Source organism: Zootoca vivipara, chromosome 7, assembly GCF_965207765.1.
Source record: "Zootoca vivipara chromosome 7, rZooViv2.hap1.1, whole genome shotgun sequence".
Classification (NCBI taxonomy): domain Eukaryota; kingdom Metazoa; phylum Chordata; class Lepidosauria; order Squamata; family Lacertidae; genus Zootoca; species Zootoca vivipara.
This window is the reverse complement of record NC_142590.1, coordinates 64,885,075-64,907,307: the sequence shown is the minus strand read 5'-3', so window position 1 is coordinate 64,907,307 and position 22,233 is coordinate 64,885,075. Positions and strand designations below refer to the sequence as shown.

The 22,233-nt window shown below is 41.9% G+C and overlaps 2 protein-coding genes across 9 annotated transcripts in view; one reads left to right on the top strand and one right to left on the bottom strand.

Moving 5' to 3' along the window:
- Positions 1-309: 309 nt before the first annotated feature.
- TMEM183A (transmembrane protein 183A) lies at positions 310-8,983 on the bottom strand. 2 transcript variants are annotated; one of them, XR_015951134.1, is made up of 9 exons: positions 8,767-8,983; positions 8,584-8,673; positions 6,888-7,040; positions 5,718-5,877; positions 3,772-3,952; positions 2,055-2,116; positions 1,180-1,254; positions 818-973; positions 310-599 (listed from the first exon to the last, which is right to left on the bottom strand). XR_015951134.1 is itself a non-coding variant. In XM_035123683.3 (8 exons), the coding sequence occupies exons 1-8, from the start codon at positions 8,828-8,830 to the stop codon at positions 417-419; spliced, it is 1,062 nt and encodes a 353-aa protein (XP_034979574.3). In that variant the 5' UTR covers positions 8,831-8,983; the 3' UTR covers positions 310-416. The 2 variants fall into 2 exon arrangements, 1 of the variants encoding a protein (XP_034979574.3); XM_035123683.3 differs by lacking the exon at positions 2,055-2,116.
- Positions 8,984-12,868: 3,885 nt separating this feature from the next.
- Positions 12,869-22,233, top strand: part of PPFIA4 (PPFI scaffold protein A4) — a 112,300-nt gene continuing 102,935 nt past the window's right edge. For 5 of the 7 annotated variants that reach the window (XM_060277209.2, XM_060277207.2, XM_088674492.1 and 2 more), the window contains exon 1: positions 12,895-12,964. The gene's annotated coding sequence lies outside the window, so the exon portion shown is untranslated. Of the gene's footprint in view, positions 12,965-22,233 lie in introns of all 7 variants that reach the window. The other 2 variants (XM_060277202.2, XM_088674490.1) reach the window with 1 other exon arrangement.

Here is a 22,233-nt window from a genome sequence, read left to right as displayed (position 1 = left end):
CAAGATTGGTGAGGATATATAACTCTGCAGTCCTTGTAGTTTTCTTACTGAGTACACCAGTCCAATTATGCTGTAAAGAGATCACCAGAAACTATCACTTTAACTTGGTTATACCACTAGTACCTGAACTGTCATTCTATATAGAAACAATAGGCTTTTCTCATAAAGGTGGTGATAATTTTCATTGGCATCAGACACGTTTTAGCTGAAGCTCCCCCTCCTCCCAACCATAAAATGCTTTACATAAGTTCTTCTGCAACCTTATCATAAAATATTCCTCCCATTGCTGACCAAATACAGAGACTTGGCTTATCAAGTTAGTCATTTATGGAGATGGTATATAGAATATAGTCTACAAATATAATCAGGATTCTTGAATTTTTTTCCAGTTCATATGACAAACTACTTGAGAGTTTTCAGGTGTATGAAGAAGGAAACTGTGGGTGCCACCAATCAAAAAGGCGCACACTGTGTACAGGGTCCATTACAACTTGCACTCCATGGTCAAATCTGTGTTTCTTGCCACTCCAAACTGGAGAATCGTGGAACACCATTTTCACTCTATGATGCCTCATGTCAGTGCTCACATTTATCGTGAACTGCAAATAAGATAAATCAGAAACATTAAGATCTGGACCTGTCAAATATGAACACTATTTACTATAGGATTTGAATGTGCAAATTTTAAGAATAAGCTTTATCATTTGAGGAAATACTTCCTCACAATATAATGATTTTTCTAGCAAAACTGGTAGAAAGGTTGCACAGGACATATTTTGAAGCTATGGTTGAAAAGTACAGAAGTTCTAACACTTACCAAAGTAACTGTCATGCCCATGACTATAGGAATATATATGAAATCAAGAGTAGTGATCTGCAGCAGACAGCAGTCTTGGTCAGGGTTCATGTGGACATCTTTGTACCGGATGGGTGGTTGAAGATGTTTTGAACACTTATTCTTGAAAGACTTATTCTTGAAAGAAATATGCCCATTAGTTTGCTAGAAATTGATTCCATATCTATAAACTTTCATAACTGCAGACTATTCCTGAAATATTTTCGATTGCTGCTTTTTACGTCTGTTTTTAATGGTGGTTTAATATTATAAGTTTATTATTTTACTATATTGTGGTATATAAATAACATCCATGAAATTGCTACGTTGTTTAGCTTTCATACCTGCCTTTGGAATTTGAAGCTGAATTCCCACAGTGAAGGCTGTCGACCAACTTTTTTAGACCAGAAAAGCAGACACTGATGCAGAAAAGAGAAAGATTTCTTTTTAAAACAACAACACTATAGCTTTAAAGCAGTTTGTACAAAGAATGCAAATTAATAAACTTTGCATTGCCCATGAATCAAATTGTTATTTTTTTACAGTGCTATGAGGCAGCATAACACTTGCTAAAAGCTTAAAACATGCTTCTGCCCCAAACATTACATGTGAAATCTGTGTCAAACATGACACAAACCAGTCATGCAATATAGCTATTTGCACATAGCACTCACATTGAAACACCTGAAAGTAAATAAACCCAAGAGCAGAAAAGTGACAATAAGATGAACTAGTGGTTTATTATTAGTTGAAGCTTCAGGGCACATAGTTGTGCATTCAGGTTAGGGGCATATATTCTGTAGAGAAGCTTATAATCACATGGGACAATTTACACCTACACTTACAGTTATCAAGCTGCAGTTGGTGCAGAATGATTGCTGACAGGGCTAAAGAATTGTCAGCTTATTAACGCTCAGAGATCTGCACTGGTTGCAGATTTGCTAGCGGGCCAGGTTCAAGGTATTACTATTGGTATATAAAGCCCTTAACAACTTTGGACCAGTTTACCTACATGTGTCCACTTTACTGCTTCGATTGGCAGAATGGACCCTTCTGCAGGTGCCACATATTACCTGTTCTGCGTTTGTAAGAACTTGATTGTTCAATGTGGCAGAGCCTGCACTTTGGAATTCCCTGCCCATTGAGATGAAGCATGTACAGTACCTTCACTCTACTCTTCTGGTGCCTGCTAAAAACATTCCTGTTTATACAATGGTACCTTGGTTGTCGAAAGTAATCCGTTCCGGAAGACCGTTTGACAACCGAGGCACAAAGAGCAGCCTGCAAAGTCAATGGAGAAATGTGAAAAAACCAACAACGCAACGGAAGCCGTTCGACTTCCGAGGCAAGTTTGAAAACAGAAGCAATTACTTCCGGGTTTTCGGTGTTCGGAAACCAAAACATTCAGCTTCTGAGACCCTTGAAAACCGGGGTACCACTGTGCAAGCCTATCCAGATGCTTAGAAAGTTGATGTAATTTTAATATGTTGTGTATTTTAACTTGTGTATGTTTTCAAGTTGAGTTGTATTTTTCTTGACTTTACTGTTTTATCTTTTGTAAACTGCTGAGTTTTTATTATTATTAAACAATCCCCTCCAAAAAAGAGGAAAAGGCCCAAGTCCAAAGGCAACAACTGTTGATTCATTCTTTTTATAGACAGTAAGAGGGAGGCACTCTTCTATTCAAGGGTGATTCTTCCCTTCAGTCCTAAGTATTGTATAGGTAAGAGCCTACACTAGTAACGGTCTATCTACTATAAGCAGCAAACCTTCATTCTTTATAAAGGGGACATGCACAAGCCAAATTTTAGTTAAGTTCAGAAGCATGCAGCAAGGAGCTTTCATGCAAACCTGCCTCTCTTCATAGCTTGTCAGAAGCATGCTCCCCTGTTAATTATCCCACTCCTCTGAGCAGCCTTGGGTATGAGTTACAAGGAGGAAAGTAGTTTAACACATGAATACCTCCTAAGGGGCTGAGGACGTCATCCACATGTCAGCTGCCCTACCCTTCAGATGTGTACCATGTGGCCTGCTGCTCCAAACAGTGGGGATGTCCTTAAGGGCAAACTTCTGCTGACACCACAACGGCTCCAGTGTCCCACAGAAGCTACACTGGGAAAGAGAAAGGGAAATTAAATACAAGATCTGGATTCAGTAACCAAAGGGTCCAAGTTCCTCTGCCTTGCATGCTCAATGTGGTCATCTCCCGTAAGAGAGGAGACTCTAAATGAGGAATACTCAAATCAAAGCGTAGAGGCTCTGTGGCTGTACAGTGTGCAAACACACTGCTATATACACAAATGAGTAATTTGCATTTCAATAATGCAAAGGTGCAATGAAGTAAGATTGATGGCAAATGCCCACACTTACAGAATTTAAGCAAAACCGTAACTGTTACTGCAAGACAGATTTTTCACATTTAATTTCCTTTTATAAAGTTAATTTACAAATACACGGGATGTAGATTGTTAGTATGACTGCACTATTAGCTGTGGACACCAAAGCCGTTGTGATGTGAACATGAAGAATCAAAGGTGCCAATCCTTCTTTTCCATTAGATTGGGAACTAGCTAGCTCACAACCTCCTAGGAAAGAAAAATTTGACAAGGGAGTACAAGCTGCTTTGAAACATATTAGTTGTGCATACACATTGCCAATGGACAAGGAAAATGTTAATCTTGTATTTTAAGAGTAAACATCTTAATTTCTGCTTTGGCAGGTCAAAGATCAGGCACTCATAGAATAAGATGCCCCTAGAAATCCAGAGCCAAGGCTTTAATAAGTAGTAAGTAAATATGCACAAATGTGCTCCTAGCAAAAACAAAGCCTGTCCAAAAATGTGGGTTGAGAAGTGGGCTCAAACACATGCATTTCATTGCTTCAACAGAAATACAACACCACACCACTTGGATAAGAGCACATTTCTTCAAACTTACTTTTGAATTTTTGAGAGTGCTTGGTGTAGTTTCTGGGATAGCTGGATTCCTGGCTACCTGAGAAACAAAAGGTCTGTACATGTGGTACAAAGACCGAATTACACACGCACGAAGGCAGTACAACTTTCCCACTGACTCTGGCTGTAAACGGACGGGGAGGGATGCATTTCTGTTGTAGTGCCTAAAATGCAAACAGAAACTCATTTAAGACAAATACTAAATTTCATGCAAAGACTACTTAAACCAGTGTTTCTCAGAGAGAGTTTGCTCCCCCGCCGCAATGCAAGAATTCAATATTTTATTAAACGCATAGCCAAAGTAGTACAATATGATTATAAATGTAAGTGATTTATATAGCATTGAACATGACATGTATAGCATTGAAAATGACATGCACATCCATGTACAGCTGAAGGCACGCAAAAAAATGTATTCCCCTGGGACACAGCACACACAAGCCGCTGTTATTCAGGCAAGAACCTGCGCTTGTAGCTCTTGCGTTTGTGGACTTGCACAGGGGATTCTTGTTTGATGGTCCAGCAGTAGTCTGACATCATAGTTTGGTCCCATCGCCCTTGATAACGCTCTTCCATTTTCTTCAGGTCTTGATGAAAGTGCTCTCCCTGTTAATCACTGACTGCCCCAAGGTTTCTGGGGAATTGATCTAGGTGACTGTTCAGGAAATGGAGCTTCAAACTCATATTGCACCCATGAGTTTGCTCCTTTTGGGATGTATTCTGTTTTAGGCCACACCCTCTCCAAACCCAGTACCAACTATCTGATCCACATAATGTCAAGCATGAATTAATTTGAAGTTATGTTCATGTAGCCTGCTCATATGTCAAAGAGATCTATGGATTGGAGCACTAAGCCAACACTGGAATTAGAATGAGAACTCCACAAGGCATCTTAACATCTCCTAATAAAAAAAGTGGAAGAACAATGACCCTCACTAAAACTAATGTGAAGAGTGCATGCAGCCCACTCATGTATCTTAGTTGGTGAGGGAAGGGTGGTTTCATCTGCCTCAGCGTCCCTGCCCTTTTAGATAAACCCAGAAAAATACTAAAAATGGCAGGTATCTGACAAAGTCAAACTAAGATCTGACCCACTGAAATCAATCGACTAAAGTTAGTAAAGTTCACCATTTTATTTGGTCTGCTCCAAGTATGAAAGTCATATACCACCCTATAACCCCCCCCCAAAAAAAATCACATTTATTTTAAATGTTTGCCATCATGGATTTTTCTCCTGTACTATTCGTCAAAATGTGCATAATCAAAGTCTAGGTTTACAGTGGAGAACCAGGTAGTTCAGCATTCTAAAAATGCTGATCATAACAACATGAAAAATCCTGTAAGATTAATATAGAAATTTTTTGAAAAGGAATACTAGCTGAATGTACCAGGTCATTACGCCTTTCCCCATTGTCATTCTTCCATTTATCATGCACCATATACTTCTGATAACCGGATCTCTAAGGGTTGCTCACCCATATTTTAATACCCTCCCTCACACAGTTAAACACAAGCGCAGTCACAGTAACAGCAATTACCGGGCGTATATTTACAGTTACTTTAGCAGAAGCTAAAAAGAACGAGTACTACACAAAACACTGAGCTGGTCAACATAGTGGTATGGCCAATTATGACTTTTTCCTGTGATGCAGACACTGGTGTGCTTTCCTTGTCCATCATTCATAAAGCCAATGCAAAGCTTTGTGTCAAAATCCAGTGAGCCATATAATCTCTCCCTACTGCTGCACAAGAAAAGAATTCCATTCATTTGACCTCCATGCAGTGTGCCAGATATATGTTATGCACATGGGAGGACTGCAGACCCCATCCTGCACCAAAACTAGCCTACAGTTCAATTCTCCATTCTTCCTGTATGATGAGAAATAATGTAGTCAATACTTACAAAAAAAAAGTTATAAAATGTCATACCTTCTATAAAGTCTGGTCCAAAAGGCAGCAGTACAAGTGACAATCCAGGCTTTTTTACAGATAAGAGAAAAATTCACAGTATCTTCTGGACGTATGTAGGAAGCCAGCACCAACCAAATATCAATGGGATAGTCTTTGCCTATTACCTCATCAGAATCATCTGAAGGAAAGGGGGGGAAAACTGTTACTGAAACTCATCCTATCAATAGTCTTCAAGGCTAGCAAGAAATGGACATTGTTTTGCTAGAACTAGGCTCCAAAGTGAGATTTACGACACTTTGCATCATGGTGTAAAGTTTGCCCCTTTTCTTAGTTGATTATTAATGGTTACTTTATTCTGGCAGGCTTTTGTCATATGTGGTTAATAAATGTTTTAATGCTTGATTTTAATTGTTGTTCCGACCTACTTGGTTGACAGTTTAATATCATTTTTATACTATTGATGTTTTAAATTTTGTAAGCCACCCCAAGTGGTGCTTTTGCACCAGGACAGGGTATAAATGTTTTGATTGATTGATTACACGTATGGGGAATTTCTTTAAAACACTCAATTTTAAAAAATTGTCTTCCACACACATCTCAATGCAATGTACAGTATCAAATATGTCACAGTCAAGAACCTGGCAATTAGTCTTTGCTCCCCAGCAAGTGCTAGGAAGTTATCAGCATAGTCAGCTGCAATATAAAAAGTTGCCCATTCAAACAACTTCATCTTCTAAGATCATATTTCACGTAGCCAAATAACTGACTCAGGTTCAACCAGTAAGCTTCATGGCTGGAACAAGTCTACAATGGCTTTTGGCTAAGGTTTTTACCAGCTACAGAGGTAGTAAAAAGGAAGCTTGCATGCCAAATAAAGACAGAAACTTGAGAAACTACAGTGGTACCTTGGGTTAAGAACTTAATTAGTTCTGAAGGTCCGTTCTTAACCTGAAACTGTTCTTAACTTGAGGTACGACTTTAGCTAATGGGGCCTCCCGCTGCTGCCCCCAAGGGATTTCTGTTCTCATCCTGAAGCAAAGTTCTTAACCCGAGGTACTATTTCTGGGTTAGCAGAGTCTGTAACCTGAAGCACCTGTAACCTGAGGTACCACTGTATATAGCTCTCTCTCACACAAAGTAATTAATTTGACAAATGGGAATGTCTGATTAAATCAACTCAGCTCTTACCTTTATGTCTCTTGCTTTTCTTTTTTCCAGACAATATTGAATCATTGGTGATATCCTTAGAATCCATTTCATCACAGCTATCACAAGATTCTGCCACTGATAACACTTCATCAGTAGGTACACAAGAGGCTTCCAAACCACAAAGTGATTTTACTAAAACCACAAAGAAAGAACATATTAAGATACAAGAGCTGGCAAATATCCATGTTGAATGTTATCCTAGTATCCAACTGTTAGAGGAGAAATAAATAGCCAAATGGTAGTTTCAAATACAACATGGAGCCTATTTTACCAAGCATGACTTGCTATCTGCACTGGTGGTAAAATTTCCTATTGCTGGATGTAGCGTGGTAGCACAAAATGTTCAGCTTCAAAGTAAACAAGTTAGTTTACGGTCCAGATTCCCTAAGGAACGGAAGTTACTGGTTTGGCTCGGATTAAAACCTCACACAGGAGAAGGTGAAGAGCAGGGAAGCTATGATGGGAATTAGGCAAGCCAAGACAGGGAGTCCAGAGGCAGCGGATCTGAAGGAAGGGTGCACAGCAAGCAACAGACTAAGTAAGAGAAATCTGAACATATGTTAAGAGAGAATGGGGCTTGAGAAAAAGTTCAGAGGTGACAGGGAAACTGATACAAGAAGGGCTAATCAAAGAAAAGTTTGCTTAGTATACAGAGGAGTTTTAGGAAGACTAGCTCATAATACATTCTGGTTACAGAAAGCAAGCAAGCGAATAGTGGTCTGAAAAGCAGGAAACTTGAGTCAATGGATGATTGAAAAATGGAGTTGGGGAGGAAGAAATAAGAAGAGCCAAAAAGAAAATGGGACTGGTACAATGCTATATGTTTGTCCTACACCTAAAGGAGAAGCTGTGTACACACATACATGCTTTTATTTGTACTCCGCCTTCCCATAGTTAAAACCATGCTGAAGGTGGATTACATGAAAATACATAATTACAAACATAATTAAAGTAGTCATAAAAAATAATTAAACTTCAGAAAGTACACAACCAAATCAAGCATTTTCCAGATAAATCATAAGATCTAAAATATACCCAAAAAATGGGAAAGGGAGATTTGAAGGACTGTGGACTTCGAATGAGAGGGGATGAGAGGGGAGCGGATAGCATTACTCAATCTAGACTGCACACAGAAATTCTGTCATTTGCATCTTCAGCGGTAACGGGGCCAAAAAGCAGATATGATAAAAGCAAGCATCTGGTTATTTGACTACAGGGCTCTAATAGTTTGTTAGCCTATAACAGCACTTTCTAAGCTTGTGCTAGCTAGCATACCATTTCTTCAGAATGAAAATATTACAGGGATGTGCTCACTCTTCTGTTCTAAAGGCCCACATATACATGCATCAAAGATACATGGATCCTCCTACTCTGAAAAGTCTACAGTGATGAGACCAATTAACATAGTTGCCTTGGTTCTTGTTCTGGTGGGCAATGTGGTGGTCCCATGTGCCATGATTAGACCACACCTTGGGACCTAATTCAACCCTGCAGTTTTTACGAGATTTTTTTTTTGGGGGGGGGGAGTAGAGGAAGGCAAGAGGCCACCCAAAAGCGTTGGACACCAAAATACAGATTGCTAATTTTTTAATGCCAACATGCTCCAAGTTGCCTCTGTAGACTCTCCAGGTCGGGAAAAAAAAATCCTCCGTGGGCCCTTCAAGCCCGAACTCACCTTCCTGCTGTAGCGCGTTGGCCACAGCCTTCTTCACGCGGCCGGATTTCACCACGGAGGGGTCCGAATTAGCATAATCGGCTACGGTCACTACAGGCAGAAAACGAGAGTTTAAGGATTCGGAACAATAATGGCCGACCTCCCCCCCCCCCCGGTCACTAGCACTGGGCCTCAGCGACTCACCGCGCTCCAAGCAGACGTCGCCGGCCCGAGCCTTGAGACGTTTCCGGGCCCCGCGTTTACGCATGGCAAAATGGACGCGGTTACTGGCCGGTCTCGGGGCGCCATTTCCTCGGCGACAGCCAGGCCGCGGAGCCTCGCTCGTCGGCTCCAGGCAGCTCCTCAGCCATCCCCGCTGCGGCCGGCCCCGTGAACCGACGTTACCGGCAACTCTCGCGACATCCAGAAGCGCCCCGGCGCGCGAGACCGACGCAATCGGCCGATGACGCTAACCCGCCACGTCATCAGCCTGCGAAAGTAGCGGCGGCTCGTTGAGGCGCACAGGGGAGTGCGGTTTCTCCCCGCTGCGCTTGCCTCGTTTCTCACCGACAGGCAAGTGGTTGGGCGCCGCCGCCTATGTGCTTTCATGCGATATCTCTTCTTGAAAACAACACCACGGGTCCGTCCTCTTTTTAAGGCTCTCCCACGGTCCTGCGTCCCAAGTGCGTCCCTTTCAAAGAGACAGGGTGGCACCGTATATAGATGGTACTTTTCGGGAAGAACTGCGATCAGATTTCCGTTCAGCTCAAGCTTTAAATCACTCTCAGGCGACCCCAACAACCAAAGAGATCTTTTGCAGGATGAAATACCAATATATTGTGAATTGCCCTCTGGGCTTGGCTTTCCCCATGCAATAACTCCATACCACTAACTGATGAAAAAAAATGTTGCAAAGTTCGTTGATTTCTCTTAAGCATGATAGGCGAGATAATAAAATTTACATATTTTTATTACTCTACAGAAAGTTAAACAGAGTTCCTCCAAGGCAGTCATAAGCAAACACGGCCCTCCAGATGTCTTGGGACTATGTTGTTGTTTAGTCGTTTAGTCGTGTCCAACTCTTCGTGACCCCATGGACCAGAGCACGCCAGGCACTGGGGGACTATAACTCCCATCATTCCTAGCTAACAGGAGCAGTGCTCAGGGATGATGGGAATTGTAGTCTCAAAACATCTGGAGGGCCGAGTATGCCTATGCCTGCTCCAAGGTGACCCGACAGATCAGCAGAGTAGCTTTTTTTTTTACATACAACAACCCTTAAAACACATAGTACAAACATCTGCCCCCAACTATGCCCATGCTAGGTAGTAAAATGGGTGATACCCAGACTAATCTACAGAAGGCTGCAACTTAAGTGGGGGTTACGCTATGGGGTTTGCATGAAAGCCAAAATTGCATATAATCAAAGCATATTGGGTGCAATGATGTGTGGGATTGCTAAAGTGCCTTTTCCCTCAGACACCTGTCCGCCTTCTTATTTTTTGCTATCTGCATAAAGCTGAATGTGCAAAAGTTCAATGCACGTAAGTTGCCAGTGTACTGTACTTCAGTTTATTTCAACCTTCCCCACTCAGGTTCTAATAACTTTTACATTTTTCTCTCTCAAACAGTTGCCTCATCTTTTCTCCCAAGTTTCCCCAACTGAATTTGCATTATAAGGATCACACCCTGGCCTAGCAGAAACCTGAAAGCATTAAATTCTGATATATTGCCCTAGTTCACTTACCATCACCTTTTTCTAGATGAGAGGAATCAATACTAATTTCTTCTTTCACACAACACTTACAGTTCCCCCTCCCATCTTCTTAACAGCTATAGCTGCTCCTGCTGATAAAATCATTACTTCCAGCAACTTAGCCAAGAATTACATATTTAGAGAGCAATAGGCTGCGATTTTTTTTTGTTATGCAGTAACGAACTAACTTGATTTATATAGACTAAGAAAGCCTTTATAAAAACGAAACCAAGAGCAGAATTCTTTATGCAATTTACACCATGGGGGGGGGGAGGGATGACCATAAATATGCTGCAAACAAAGGGGTGTGTGAAGCTTAGCTTTCTCATAACTGCAGATTGTTGATCTGCAAATATTAGCAAGTGATTTTTTTTAACATTGTCTCCTGCTTAATTGTAGATCAAGCTGCTGTTAAAGGCACAGCTGCAGGAACCGATTAAAATATAGATGTGTTGTCAATCTCAGAATATCTAACAAAAAGCCCATTTTGGTTCAATCATGGTCTGCAAAATGTGTACACAGTGATATATTCAGTGTTAGAGGACTAAAGCCATTCATGTTTAAAGTTAATTTTAGATAAATTAAGACTGTAATCCTAGACATGCACCTAAAAATCCAGAAACATGCACTTTCTGAGTAAACATGCATAGGATTGTGACAAGGTTTAGCAGTTATCTCACATGGGAAATTTAGTTACAGGTAGGTAGCCGTGTTGGTCTGAGTCGAAGCAAAATAAAAAAATTCCTTCAGTAGCACCTAAAAGACCAACTAAGTTTATATTTTGGTATGAGCTTTCGTGTGCATGCACACTTCTTCAGATGAAGAAGTGTGCATGCACACAAAAGCTCATACCAAAATATAAACTTAGTTGGTCTTTAAGGTGCTACTGAAGGAATTTTTCATGGGAAATTTAATTATTCAAATTTAACTGATGATTTGCTATGTAGAATGCAGCAAGCTACTGTAAGTGGTCCAATGTCTTAATGTAATCTACACCAGAACGTAGACACTAGGAAGCTGCTTTACTTTGTGCTGGTGTGCATCCTAAGGCCTAATTAGATTTAGGCTGCATGTAAGAAACGCCTTTTAAAATTTAAAAATAATTGTTTTTAATTCAAAAGGTAATAAAGGGATTTAGCAACAGCTTAAACAGCTACAGAGATTATGAGAACTACACCATTGAGGCACTTTGTAGTGAATATAAATACTGTACTGTGTTCATCCTCCTAGACTACCTTTATGGTCTGCTACAGTGGATTGCAGCCCTAAAGCCGCAGGTCTTCATCCTTACTGCTGTTCTTGAGCCACTGAAGAAAGTATAGAAGGCTGGAAAAAACTGAACTGAATTCAGTGGGACTTAATCCTCAGTACCTTATGTGTATGTATTATACACTGTGCTTTGATGCGCTCAGACCATGATGTCAGATTTTTTAAAACAGGTGTTGGCACTTTCTGTGAGCTTGGACATTATTTTTTTGCCTAACATTAACTGGTTTCCTCTCCTATTTCACCTTTCTCTGCTCCAGCTTAGCCTTGATGCCAAAGGATATCTTAATATTTCATACTGCATCATGAATTAAATGTTTATTTATGGAAGTTGGCACTGGCTAATAATTCAGAACCTTCCTTCCTCTCCCAAGTACAGCTAGAAGTCATGTCTCCGGCAGAATAGAGAAAACTTGGAAAGAGGCCCATTTCCTAGCAGTAGCCTAATAAGCTCCTTAGCTAGACTCTCCTATAGATTAGCACATGGAAAATGAGTTTTTGAATCTTTTTACCTGAATCATATATATATGTGCAGGACCTTCTCCCAGAATTGAATAGCAATACTGTACTGTGCAACTTGCACCCCAGTGCTATTTATTGGACTCTCAGATAGGCGTCCATATTAATCCCATTAATTACTGTGTGCTTTTAGGTAGCTCCCACTGTTTCCAACGGACATTATTACTCGTTTTAGTACATCCCCGCATAGGACTAAAGCGGGACGGCATGATCTTATGCGCGTTTATTCAATAACCAAGCCCCTTAAACCTGGGTTCCCTCACTTAGCTTGTGGGGAAGCCCCATTATGCTCAACAGAACTTCAAACACGAACAGAATCGGGCTGTTAAATGCAAGCAGGTGGGTGTGCACTGCTATGTCTCGCTGAGCATGAGCATCAGCACCCACTTCCAAGGGGCAACGACCATTCTGACTCCAAGCCAGCCAGCCACTCACTCAAATGCTCTGATCCTCAGTATGCTGGAGGAAATTCATCCCTCTGACATCAACGCGACTCCTTTTGTCAGGCAGCCGCGCGTTTAGACTCGTCGTAGCAAATGACAAGGGACGTAAGAAAAAGTCCGTACCGCCAGCGCCGCTTTCTCCTTTTCCGCATGCGGAGAGGCGGGGTCAGAAGGAGCGTTCCAGAGCGCGCGGGGTAAGCGAGGGGGCGGGGCCTCGTCCTATTGAAACGGCGCTGGGAAATAATACTGTACAGTAGTGGAATAAAAGGGGGCGTGGCCACCCAGGCAAGAGACCGGCGCGGGGGCGTGGCCTCCCACGAGCAGAGAAGGGTGAGGCGGAATGGGGGCGGGGCCTTCCGCGAGCGGGGACGCTGCTGTGGTAGCGGCTGCGGTGCGCGAAAGCTCCTTTCCGAAGCCGGTGAGTGGCGGTTGCTCCTGAGGGGAGCATGATGATGATTTGGGGGGGGGGAGAGAAGGAGAGCGCGGGGTGCTGCTTTCACGTTGGTTACCTCAGCGCGCCTGAGGGCGACTTGCCCGGATGGAAGCGGGAGCGGGCGAAGCGAGGGAGCCGTTGTTTAGCTGAGGGGGCTTTTTTTGCCGTGGTCGGGAATGCAAGACGGCGGGGTGGCGGCGGTGGTGGGGAAACGTGGCTGCCCAGTATCATCTTCGCCTCGCCGTTCTGAGGCGCTGCGGCTCGACCGGGGTGGAGGCGGCTCGGGCGGGTGAAGCGAGCGTGACCGCCCGCTCGCCCGGTCTCCCCAGGCCTCTGCCTGCCCGTCCTTGCCGCAGCATGTCAGTCAGAGAGCCCCCCTCGCCTGTTTCGCGCCGCCGCCGCCGCTGCTGCGGGGGGCGAATGAGGCCGCGAGCAGGTGCCCAGCGTGGCGGGCGGAGGCGCATCCATGGACGCCACCGTCCCTTTGGCTTCTCGGGCTCGCGTCATACCAGGGATGCTGCGAGCCGGGCAGGGTGGGAATGCGAAGCGAGGGTCTTCTCCTCTAAACCATGGCCGGGGGGGGGGGGAGTCTTCTGAGCTTAGCAAATATCGCCCGCCGCTCTTTTCTTCTTCTTCTGAAGCTACTTCGCTTCCACAGCAGTGGAGGTAAAAGTGATGGGCGTAGACGGCGGTCACTCAGGGACCGCGACGCTTCAAGTGCTGGGAAAGAGTACCGTACTCGTGTAGCCAAGCCTGGCCTTGCCATTTCGTCCGGTGTATTGATAGTGTACTGATGAATGTATTGATACAGGGTGAGAAGAGGGACGTGCGGGCCTCGTGCCATGTTTGCTGTGGCTTGTGGCTCTCATTGGGAAAAGAAAAAAAAAGAAGAAGAATAAAAAGCTCCTGCTGGTTTATTTTCTTTTCAAACCTTGGCACCTGCTTCTAATAGGAATATGAATTCTTTCCCCTGTGTCTCTTAGAAGTTGTTCAGTTTCAGCTTTTGTGTGGATCAGGGAGGGGTTATATTCAACACTTGGAAGATTATTATTAGAACCCAATGTATTTAACTTAGAGATGGATTCTTTCAGTTTTGTAATTTGAGGCACAGATAGAGATCTGCAGTTGATATTCACTGTTTTACAAAACTCTGACTTTGCTTTCAGTTGGCGATTAGGGTGTCATGCTATTGCATAATTATTATTTCCTTGTTGGGTGGTGTTTAATAGGCTACTGTGAAATCCAGCCCATGTCACAGGACTGTATTCCTTCCTACAATGTGAATGATATGCTTTTTTTGTATATATGATTGCTATGAAATAGGAGCACTACACCATGGAACATTTGCATACTCTAATTACTTGGATCCCTCTCTTCTCAGCATTGCCATAATTTCCAAAGGTGATATGCAAAATGCTCCCTCCCTCTCCAATACTTGTCCCGAAAATCTTAAAATGAAGCCTGAAATAAGGAGGAACAGATGGATGTGACAAATGGTTGAAAGAAACACAAGGGGAGAGCATGATAGTACAGAACAAGAGAAACAGCTGTCATAACACACCAGCTGCTGAACCATTATTGAGCATTCTGTAAGCATCATGGCTGCTTTTTAAACTGTATGTATGTATACACACACACAGAATTAGACAAAATAAGTGACTTCATCTACACTCAGATGTCACAAATGAATGCCTAAATGAAACTATGCCCTTGCTTTTTAGTATCAAGTAATAAAATTCGGTCCTACATAAAATAAAAATGACAAACTTGCAGCCTCCTACTCTAGCTCTTTAATCTGAAGCTTTTTTTAAGTGCTAAGAGTGTTCTTTCTATCCATGGACCTAATACTTGCAAGCTATGTGGGGTCTATTGGTGATGCCCCTGTTAATCACTGTAGCCTAGTGGAATGGATGAATAGGGTTGGCATAGGTAGCAGAGACAAAATGATTGTAGCAGTGCTTACTGCATTGGTTCTCAAACTTTTGTTTGTGGGTCACACTTTCAGAATAAAAATTTGTTTATGCCACAGTGAATATTTTATTGATAAGAAATACATGGGAAAATAAAAAGAAGCAACTCCTAGCATTGATTTATAACATAGAGCATGACTACTCTATCATATGAACATGGGGCATCCAGAAAGTATAAATGCAGATACTTAAGAATCATAGAGTTGGATAGGACCCTGAGGATCCCCTTCAATACAGGAACCTTATTCAACATGTGGTCCCCCATTAAGTTTGAAACCATATCAGACTGCTTAGCTTTGGAAATGTGCTAGCAGTTTCATTGCTGCACCACTAAGAACATGAATCATTCCCAAAACATTGTCCTTGAATCTTCTCACCATACTTGCCATCCTCTCCTGCCACACCAGCATGATGCGTCACACCCTTTGAGAACCAATGGCTTAGTGTCTCACCTCTGCTTCTAGCTTTCTGCTGCAGCCAAGGGAGAATATGCTTTCCAGACAAGCTCTTGAAGTCAAGAAACAAATGGGTTGAGCTGCCTGTAAAACAACTCATCTGTCTTTTCTGGCAGCGCATACAGTACTTTTATTCTAAACATGGACTTGGTAAAACCAATGAGGGGCGTGGGCAGTCTAGCAATTGTCACCAGACAGAAGGGAGATTGTACCTTTTGTCTTCCATAAAGAGCACACAACAAGGAGAAGACCCGCCTAGGCTCAGTTTTCAGGGAATGAGCAGCTGCAAGGACCTTATTTCCTACCTCAGTTCCAAAAGACCACCTCAAAAGTCTTATGCTCATAGGGATGAAGGGATGGATAGAATGATTAAAGAACCGAGGACCTCTGAGTAGTTGCATCACCTTAATCTTAGCAAGAACACCAACAAATTAATCTAACTCCCAATTCATGGCTGCCAAGTTTTCCCTTTTCTCGCGAGGAAGCCTATTCAGCATAAGGGAAAATCCCTTAAAAAAAGGGATAACTTGGCAGCTATGCCAATTGCCTGTTAAAAGTGTACTTGTTGCTTTCCCACTATCAAACTGGTAGCTGTCATAATTCACTCTTGAGCCTTGTGGGTCTGTTGTGATTGCAAGTCTGTTTTCAGTTTGATTTATGGATAGCAACTATTTAATGGAGGCTCTTTAGAAATAATAATTAGAAAAAGAATGAAATAGAGGTCTTTTTGGGCAGAGTTTTGTATATTCTGGGCTTCAAAAATACAAATATTACATACACTCAATTATCTAATGTATACCAAGAAAAACAGAATTTAGTTTTGAGTTTTTGTTAAACATGACTTAAAACATGATCCTAAGCATGTTTCTTCATTAGTAAATGCATGGAAATGTACCTTGCAATATTGCCCTCAGTGTGTTTCTATAGGGTTGCCAAACTTTTTTTTGGAAACCCAGCCACCTGAGTTGTGCCATATGGGTCTCCCTTTCTATTCTGGGTGTTAATTTCCTTGCCTTATTTACATTTATAAATAAAAAAATGGGTGGTTGTACTCTTTAAGATATTGGAGAAAAGTACTAGAACTTGGTTTCTGAAAATGAGATGGACATAGTTCAGTGGAAGAATACATATTGGGTTACATTTTAAGGTAAAGACCTGTGTTTGAAACCCTGAAGGGTTGCTATCAGTGTAGATAGACAATATTGTACTAAATGAACCCATGGTTTGATTCACTATAAGGCAAAATAAAAAAATTCCTTCAGTAGCACCTTAAAGACCAACTAAGTTTATATTTTGGTATGAGCTTTCGTGTGCATGCACACTTCTTCAGATACACTAGAAACAGAAGTGTCAGACCCTATATATATACAGAGGGTGGGTGGGAATGGGAGATGGGCTGATGGGAGTGGTAAACCTGTAGATGGGTGTTAATGGCTGCTGATGGCTGCAATTAGTCCTGGGCTGAGGTGCTAAAGAAAGCTTGATCATGCATAATGAGATAAGAATCCGATGTCTCTATTCATCCCAGGTGCTTCCATGGTTTTAAGCTTGGTAATGATTTCCAATTCAGCAACTTCCCTTTCCAGTCTGTTCCTGAAATTTCTCTGTAATAAAACAGCTGCTTTGAGATCTTGTATAGAATGTCCTGGGAGATTGAAGTGTTCTCCTACTGGTTTTTCAGTCTTATGGTTCCTGATGTCAGATTTATGTCCATTTATCCTTTGGCGTAGGGTTTGGCCTGTTTGTCCAATATAGAGAGCTGAAGGGCACCGTTGGCATTTGATGGCATACACAATGTTAGAAGATGAGCAATTAAATAGTCCTGAGATGGTATGTTGGATGTTGTTGGGGCCAGTAATGATGTTGTCCGGGTGTATGTGGCAGCAAAGTTGGCATCTGGGTTTATTGCAGGCTCTGGTACCAGTGTCCATGTTAAGTCTGGTGGTTGTATTATTGTGGGTGAGGAGTTGTTTAATACAATAATACAACCACCAGACTTAACATGGACACTGGTACCAGAGCCTGCAATAAACCCAGATGCCAACTTTGCTGCCACATACACCCAGACAACATCATTACTGGCCCCAACAACATCCAACATACCATCTCAGGACTATTTAATTGCTCATCTTCTAACATTGTGTATGCCATCAAATGCCAACGGTGCCCTTCAGCTCTCTATATTGGACAAACAGGCCAAACCCTACGCCAAAGGATAAATGGACATAAATCTGACATCAGGAACCATAAGACTGACATCAGGAACCATAAGATGGCTGGCAGTTCATTTCAAAGCCCAATTAAAGGTTCTTTGGTTACTGTTTAAAGCCCTGAATTTGTGAGACTGCTTCCTTCTCTACAGACCTTCTTGGAAGTTAAGATCAGAAGAGAGGGCCCACTGGCTCTGGTACCAGTGTCCATGTTAAGTCTGGTGGTTGTATTATTGTATTAAACAACTCTTTTCTTCTCTGCATCATACGTGCACACTCCTGCTAGTATGGAAATAATTATTTTAGTAGCCTTTTCCACTAAGCCTGTAAAGATGTATGGCCTGTGTTTGTTTATTTATTTATTTATTGCTATTTTCTCTTAGATATTAGATATTGTTGTTTTGTATATTTACTTCTGTAAGTAACTTTAAGTACTGGGATTGTATGTTGTTGTTATTATTAAATTTATTATCCACCTTCACCAGCAGGTCTCAGGGTGGGCTACAACAATTTAAAATTCAGTATTAAAAACAGTTAAAATGAATTACAGTCACAGAAATAGGGTGGGTTTTGAAAACACCATCTCATGTTTCAAAGGCCAGTGTAAAGATTTGCAAAAAGCTGTATAGTGAAGGGACTAGATACATCTCAATTTAGGGACTGCCATAGAGAATGCCTTCTCCTGGGCCACCTCATTTGCAAATATCTAGGGTTTGGTAACTACCAAGTGGGCCCTCTCTTCTGATCTTAACTTCCAAGAAGGTCTGTAGAGAAGGAAGCAGTCTCACAAATTCAGGGCTTTAAACAGTAACCAAAGAACCTTTAATTGGGCTTTGAAATGAACTGCCAGCCAGTGCAGCTGTTTTACAACAAGGGTTATATGAGTTCTAAAGGTAACCCCAGCCAGTAATCTGGTCGCTGCAATTTGAATCAGTTGAAGTTTCAAAGCTGTTTTCAAGGGCAGCCTCGTGTAGCCCCATTGCAATAATCCAGTCTGAGGGTTGTTCTCTGGCACATAATTGAGTTCTGAATATTTCCTCTTGATAATTAGGTGTATGCGCTCTCTACTTTTTAAAAATATCAAAATTCTATATCAAGCATAATTCTGTGGCCAGAATGAATTATACAATTTAATGTCTTTCTGCTTATTTTCAATAACGTATTCTGTTTCCAACATTTATGAGATAAGGAAGGAGCTTGTAAGATACTGAAGCCCTGGCTGCTGCCCCCTGTCTACAGTTTATGGTATTTAACCTTGCAGCAACTCTACTTCTAGCAATATTTTGTACGGGCTAGGAATGAACTTTTCTAAAATTTGAACTTGAGAGTCTCAGTATGCTAGATTATGTTTAAAGATAATCTTCAAGAGCATATGTGTTATACATCCTGCTCAGGTAAAATTATTATTCCGTGCTCCTCTATAATGAAACAACAGCATTCAAGTGAGAATTTGGCACCTAGCACAAAGTTAGATGTTTCATAAATAACAGCTGGGACTGAGGATTCTGACAGTAGCTCATGGTGCTGATCATATATGGCATTACTTATATTCTATATAAAATGTATTGTCTCAAAGCACCCATTTCTATATTTCAATTCCTGTGTCAATCACAATTCACCACCCAACTACTTTAATTAGTTCTTCCCCAACTGATGGTATTTGAACTGTCTTGCAGTATTGGGAAGATCTTACTTGTCATCACTGGGTTTTGATCCTGGCCTCATTTAAGTGGTTTAAGCAAGAGATTGCCATTGCATCACATTGCATCCCTTATGGGATGATATAGTTATGCTGATTATTTTGTCACCATTTGATTTCCCCAGTGCATTGTATTTTCTTTAGTACTGTCTTTTGTGAACAGTTCCCACCTTTCAATTCTAATGCTTTCTGGTAAGGGAGTGTTAATGAAGCATTGAGTCACACATGTGCTGCTCTGCAGCTGTATTTATGCTTGATTTTTCCCCCCCATTTGAAACTTTTCACTGGTTCTATTTCAGTTTGGAGAGCATAAGTACTGTGTCTGTTGATCATTATGTTGACTCTGGCCTGGCTTTGATGAAACAATGCTGTTTGCCATGACACTGAAACACTATTTTCCATACCTGCCTGCCTGGGTCTTAAGATCTTCAGTTGAAACTCTTTTCCTATGTATTGCGGTTCAAGGACCCATCCCCCACGAGGAATAAAAGACACAATGACACATGAATTTAGGTTAATGGGCAAAATAAGGCCACAACTTAATTGGTTAGAGCAAGTGAGAGGTATTGGCTTAGGCATTGGACACACGAGCAAGTATGACTCCACCCCGCTCAGCGGGGAGTCATATAAGGTTAACAGCCAGTGGGAGGAGCCTGTTGATGCAAATACAACTGGAAGCTTCCCCTGATGTCACTGGGGGTTGTGCCATGGCCCTAGCCACCAGCAGGGCTTCGGACAGGATCCACGACCGCTGGATCCCTTTAATGCAGTGTTTCTCAACCTTTTTTGGGCCAAGGCACACTTGTTCCATGAAAAAAATCACGAGGCACACCACCATTAAAAAAGTTTAAAAATTTAACTCTGTGCCGCCCTATATTGACCATATAATTATGACTGTAAGAAACACTTGCCAATTGCTGTGTTGGTTGCAATCTCCTGTAATAAGGCTTCACAAGCCACTGATTTCTCTGCCAGCACAATCCTTTGCTCAGCAAGTTTCAGGTTGAGCTCATCCAGCCAGCTTCTTTAAGTTTGTCTAAAACCACCCTCCCGTGGTGGTGGCTGTTGAGAGCTGCGCTCGCCCTGCGTCGTGACCCGGCCGGCTTCCTTTCCGGCGGGTCAGCGTTGTCTATTGGCGGCCACCAGGCACGTGACAATGCAAATCGCCCTTCTTGTCGCCGCTCGTCGCGGCACACCAGCTGCTTTAATGGGATACCCCTAAAAGAGGAGGGTTGGATGATGGTCACAACCAGTCCTCAAACACACAAGACAAATACATATTCCAGTGTGTAACCGCCAATACCAAAAAAGTTGTGACGAATTGCTATGAGGTAGGCGAAAAACCAAGAGGCTGGTGCCAATTAGCCAAATGGATAAAAAAATTCCTACCAGGCCCCTTGGGCAACCAAGGCAACCAACCGAAGTCCATAGCAAGGTCAATAGCAAACAACACAAAGGGTAGACCTAAAGAGAGGGTGGGCGGGAGATCCGATGTGGTGCAGCAGCAGAAAGAGAATTTGAACGCTGCTGCACCTGCTTAAATGCAGTCAAACCCCGCCCCCCAGCTGGCCCTATTGGCCAGCTGAGAGGCTTGCCGCGGCAGCAGGGATAGGCTGGAGCAGGGGGCCGAAAACATGCCCCCCTGCTTAGCGCGGGAAGTGGCTCCCGCTCACAAAGTCTCCCCTCTTCAAGGAGGAGAGCTCTTCACAAACAAGAGAGTATTTCCTGTTGTAATACCCCCAGCTTTGGAATACCTTCCCCTAAGAGGTATGCCTGGCACTGGTCAAGAATGTATACACAAAAACCCAAGCAGAAATCTGTCTCACCTCTGAATGGATATTAATGTGCAGAGCAAAATGTTTGTGGGCTGCATGATGAAATGTATTGAATTGCACTGCTAGGTGGTATAAAAGCTATGGTTGCAAATTAATACTAAAAGGTTACTAAGCATACTTATTCTGGTAACACTTAATTTTTAGAATTAGACACTTGATTTAAATGGATTCACCAATTCATTTCCAGTTTGATATGCCCTGATCCATCAATCTGTGTGTGTGGGGGGGGCATTCTCTAAATTATAATGATAATTCTTTTGATGAGAATTAGTTTTGTATTTCCCGATCCATGAAAATAATATGCTTTTGAGGTGGTTAAAACTGGATTGTTGGAATCATTTATATAGTTAGATAATCTTTACACAAAGGTTGAATAGTTGCAATATTCCCACATGTTTGTAATCTAATCCAATTTGAGGTCTCACACTATGCTTTTGTGAATTGTAGAGCAATGGTATTATGGTAGTGGGAAATACTATAAGATGAGGATAGTGGGTGGTGAAATTACAGTCTTAGTAGGGGCTACGGTTATATAAGTCCAGCTCCCCAAGAATGTATGGCAGTAGAGCTGAACAAATAACATTGTACCTAAACTTTGCTAGTTCTGCCATGAAATACCACACTGCGGAAATATTGCTTTGAAGTCCTAGATATTATCTTTGCTTAATAACAGTTGCTGCCCTCAGTATCACTGAGCTCTGAATTAGTTGTTGCTAAAGTGCAAATCTTCATGATCTAATTATGTTTATGAGCAGACAGCTAGTCCTGCTCATATTCTTCTTTCTACACTCCCTTTTACCAGTGATTTGTAGCAGTGGTTTTGAAACTTAAAACACATTATTAATTTAATTTAAAATAATTTGTATTTTGCTGTTCCTTCCTGGGGAGGTCAGAGCAGCATATATTAAAAATAGTAAAACAATATGCAATAGCCAGTGCCAAAACTCATGGCCATTGTACCTTTTTATTGTAGTTATTTTCCTGAATGTTAGCTCCCTTACCTTGACAGACAACAGTTTCTTCTCTAGCACAGTTCACAAATAGCATTGCATTCCTTCTGTTTAATTAAAACAAAACAAAACACT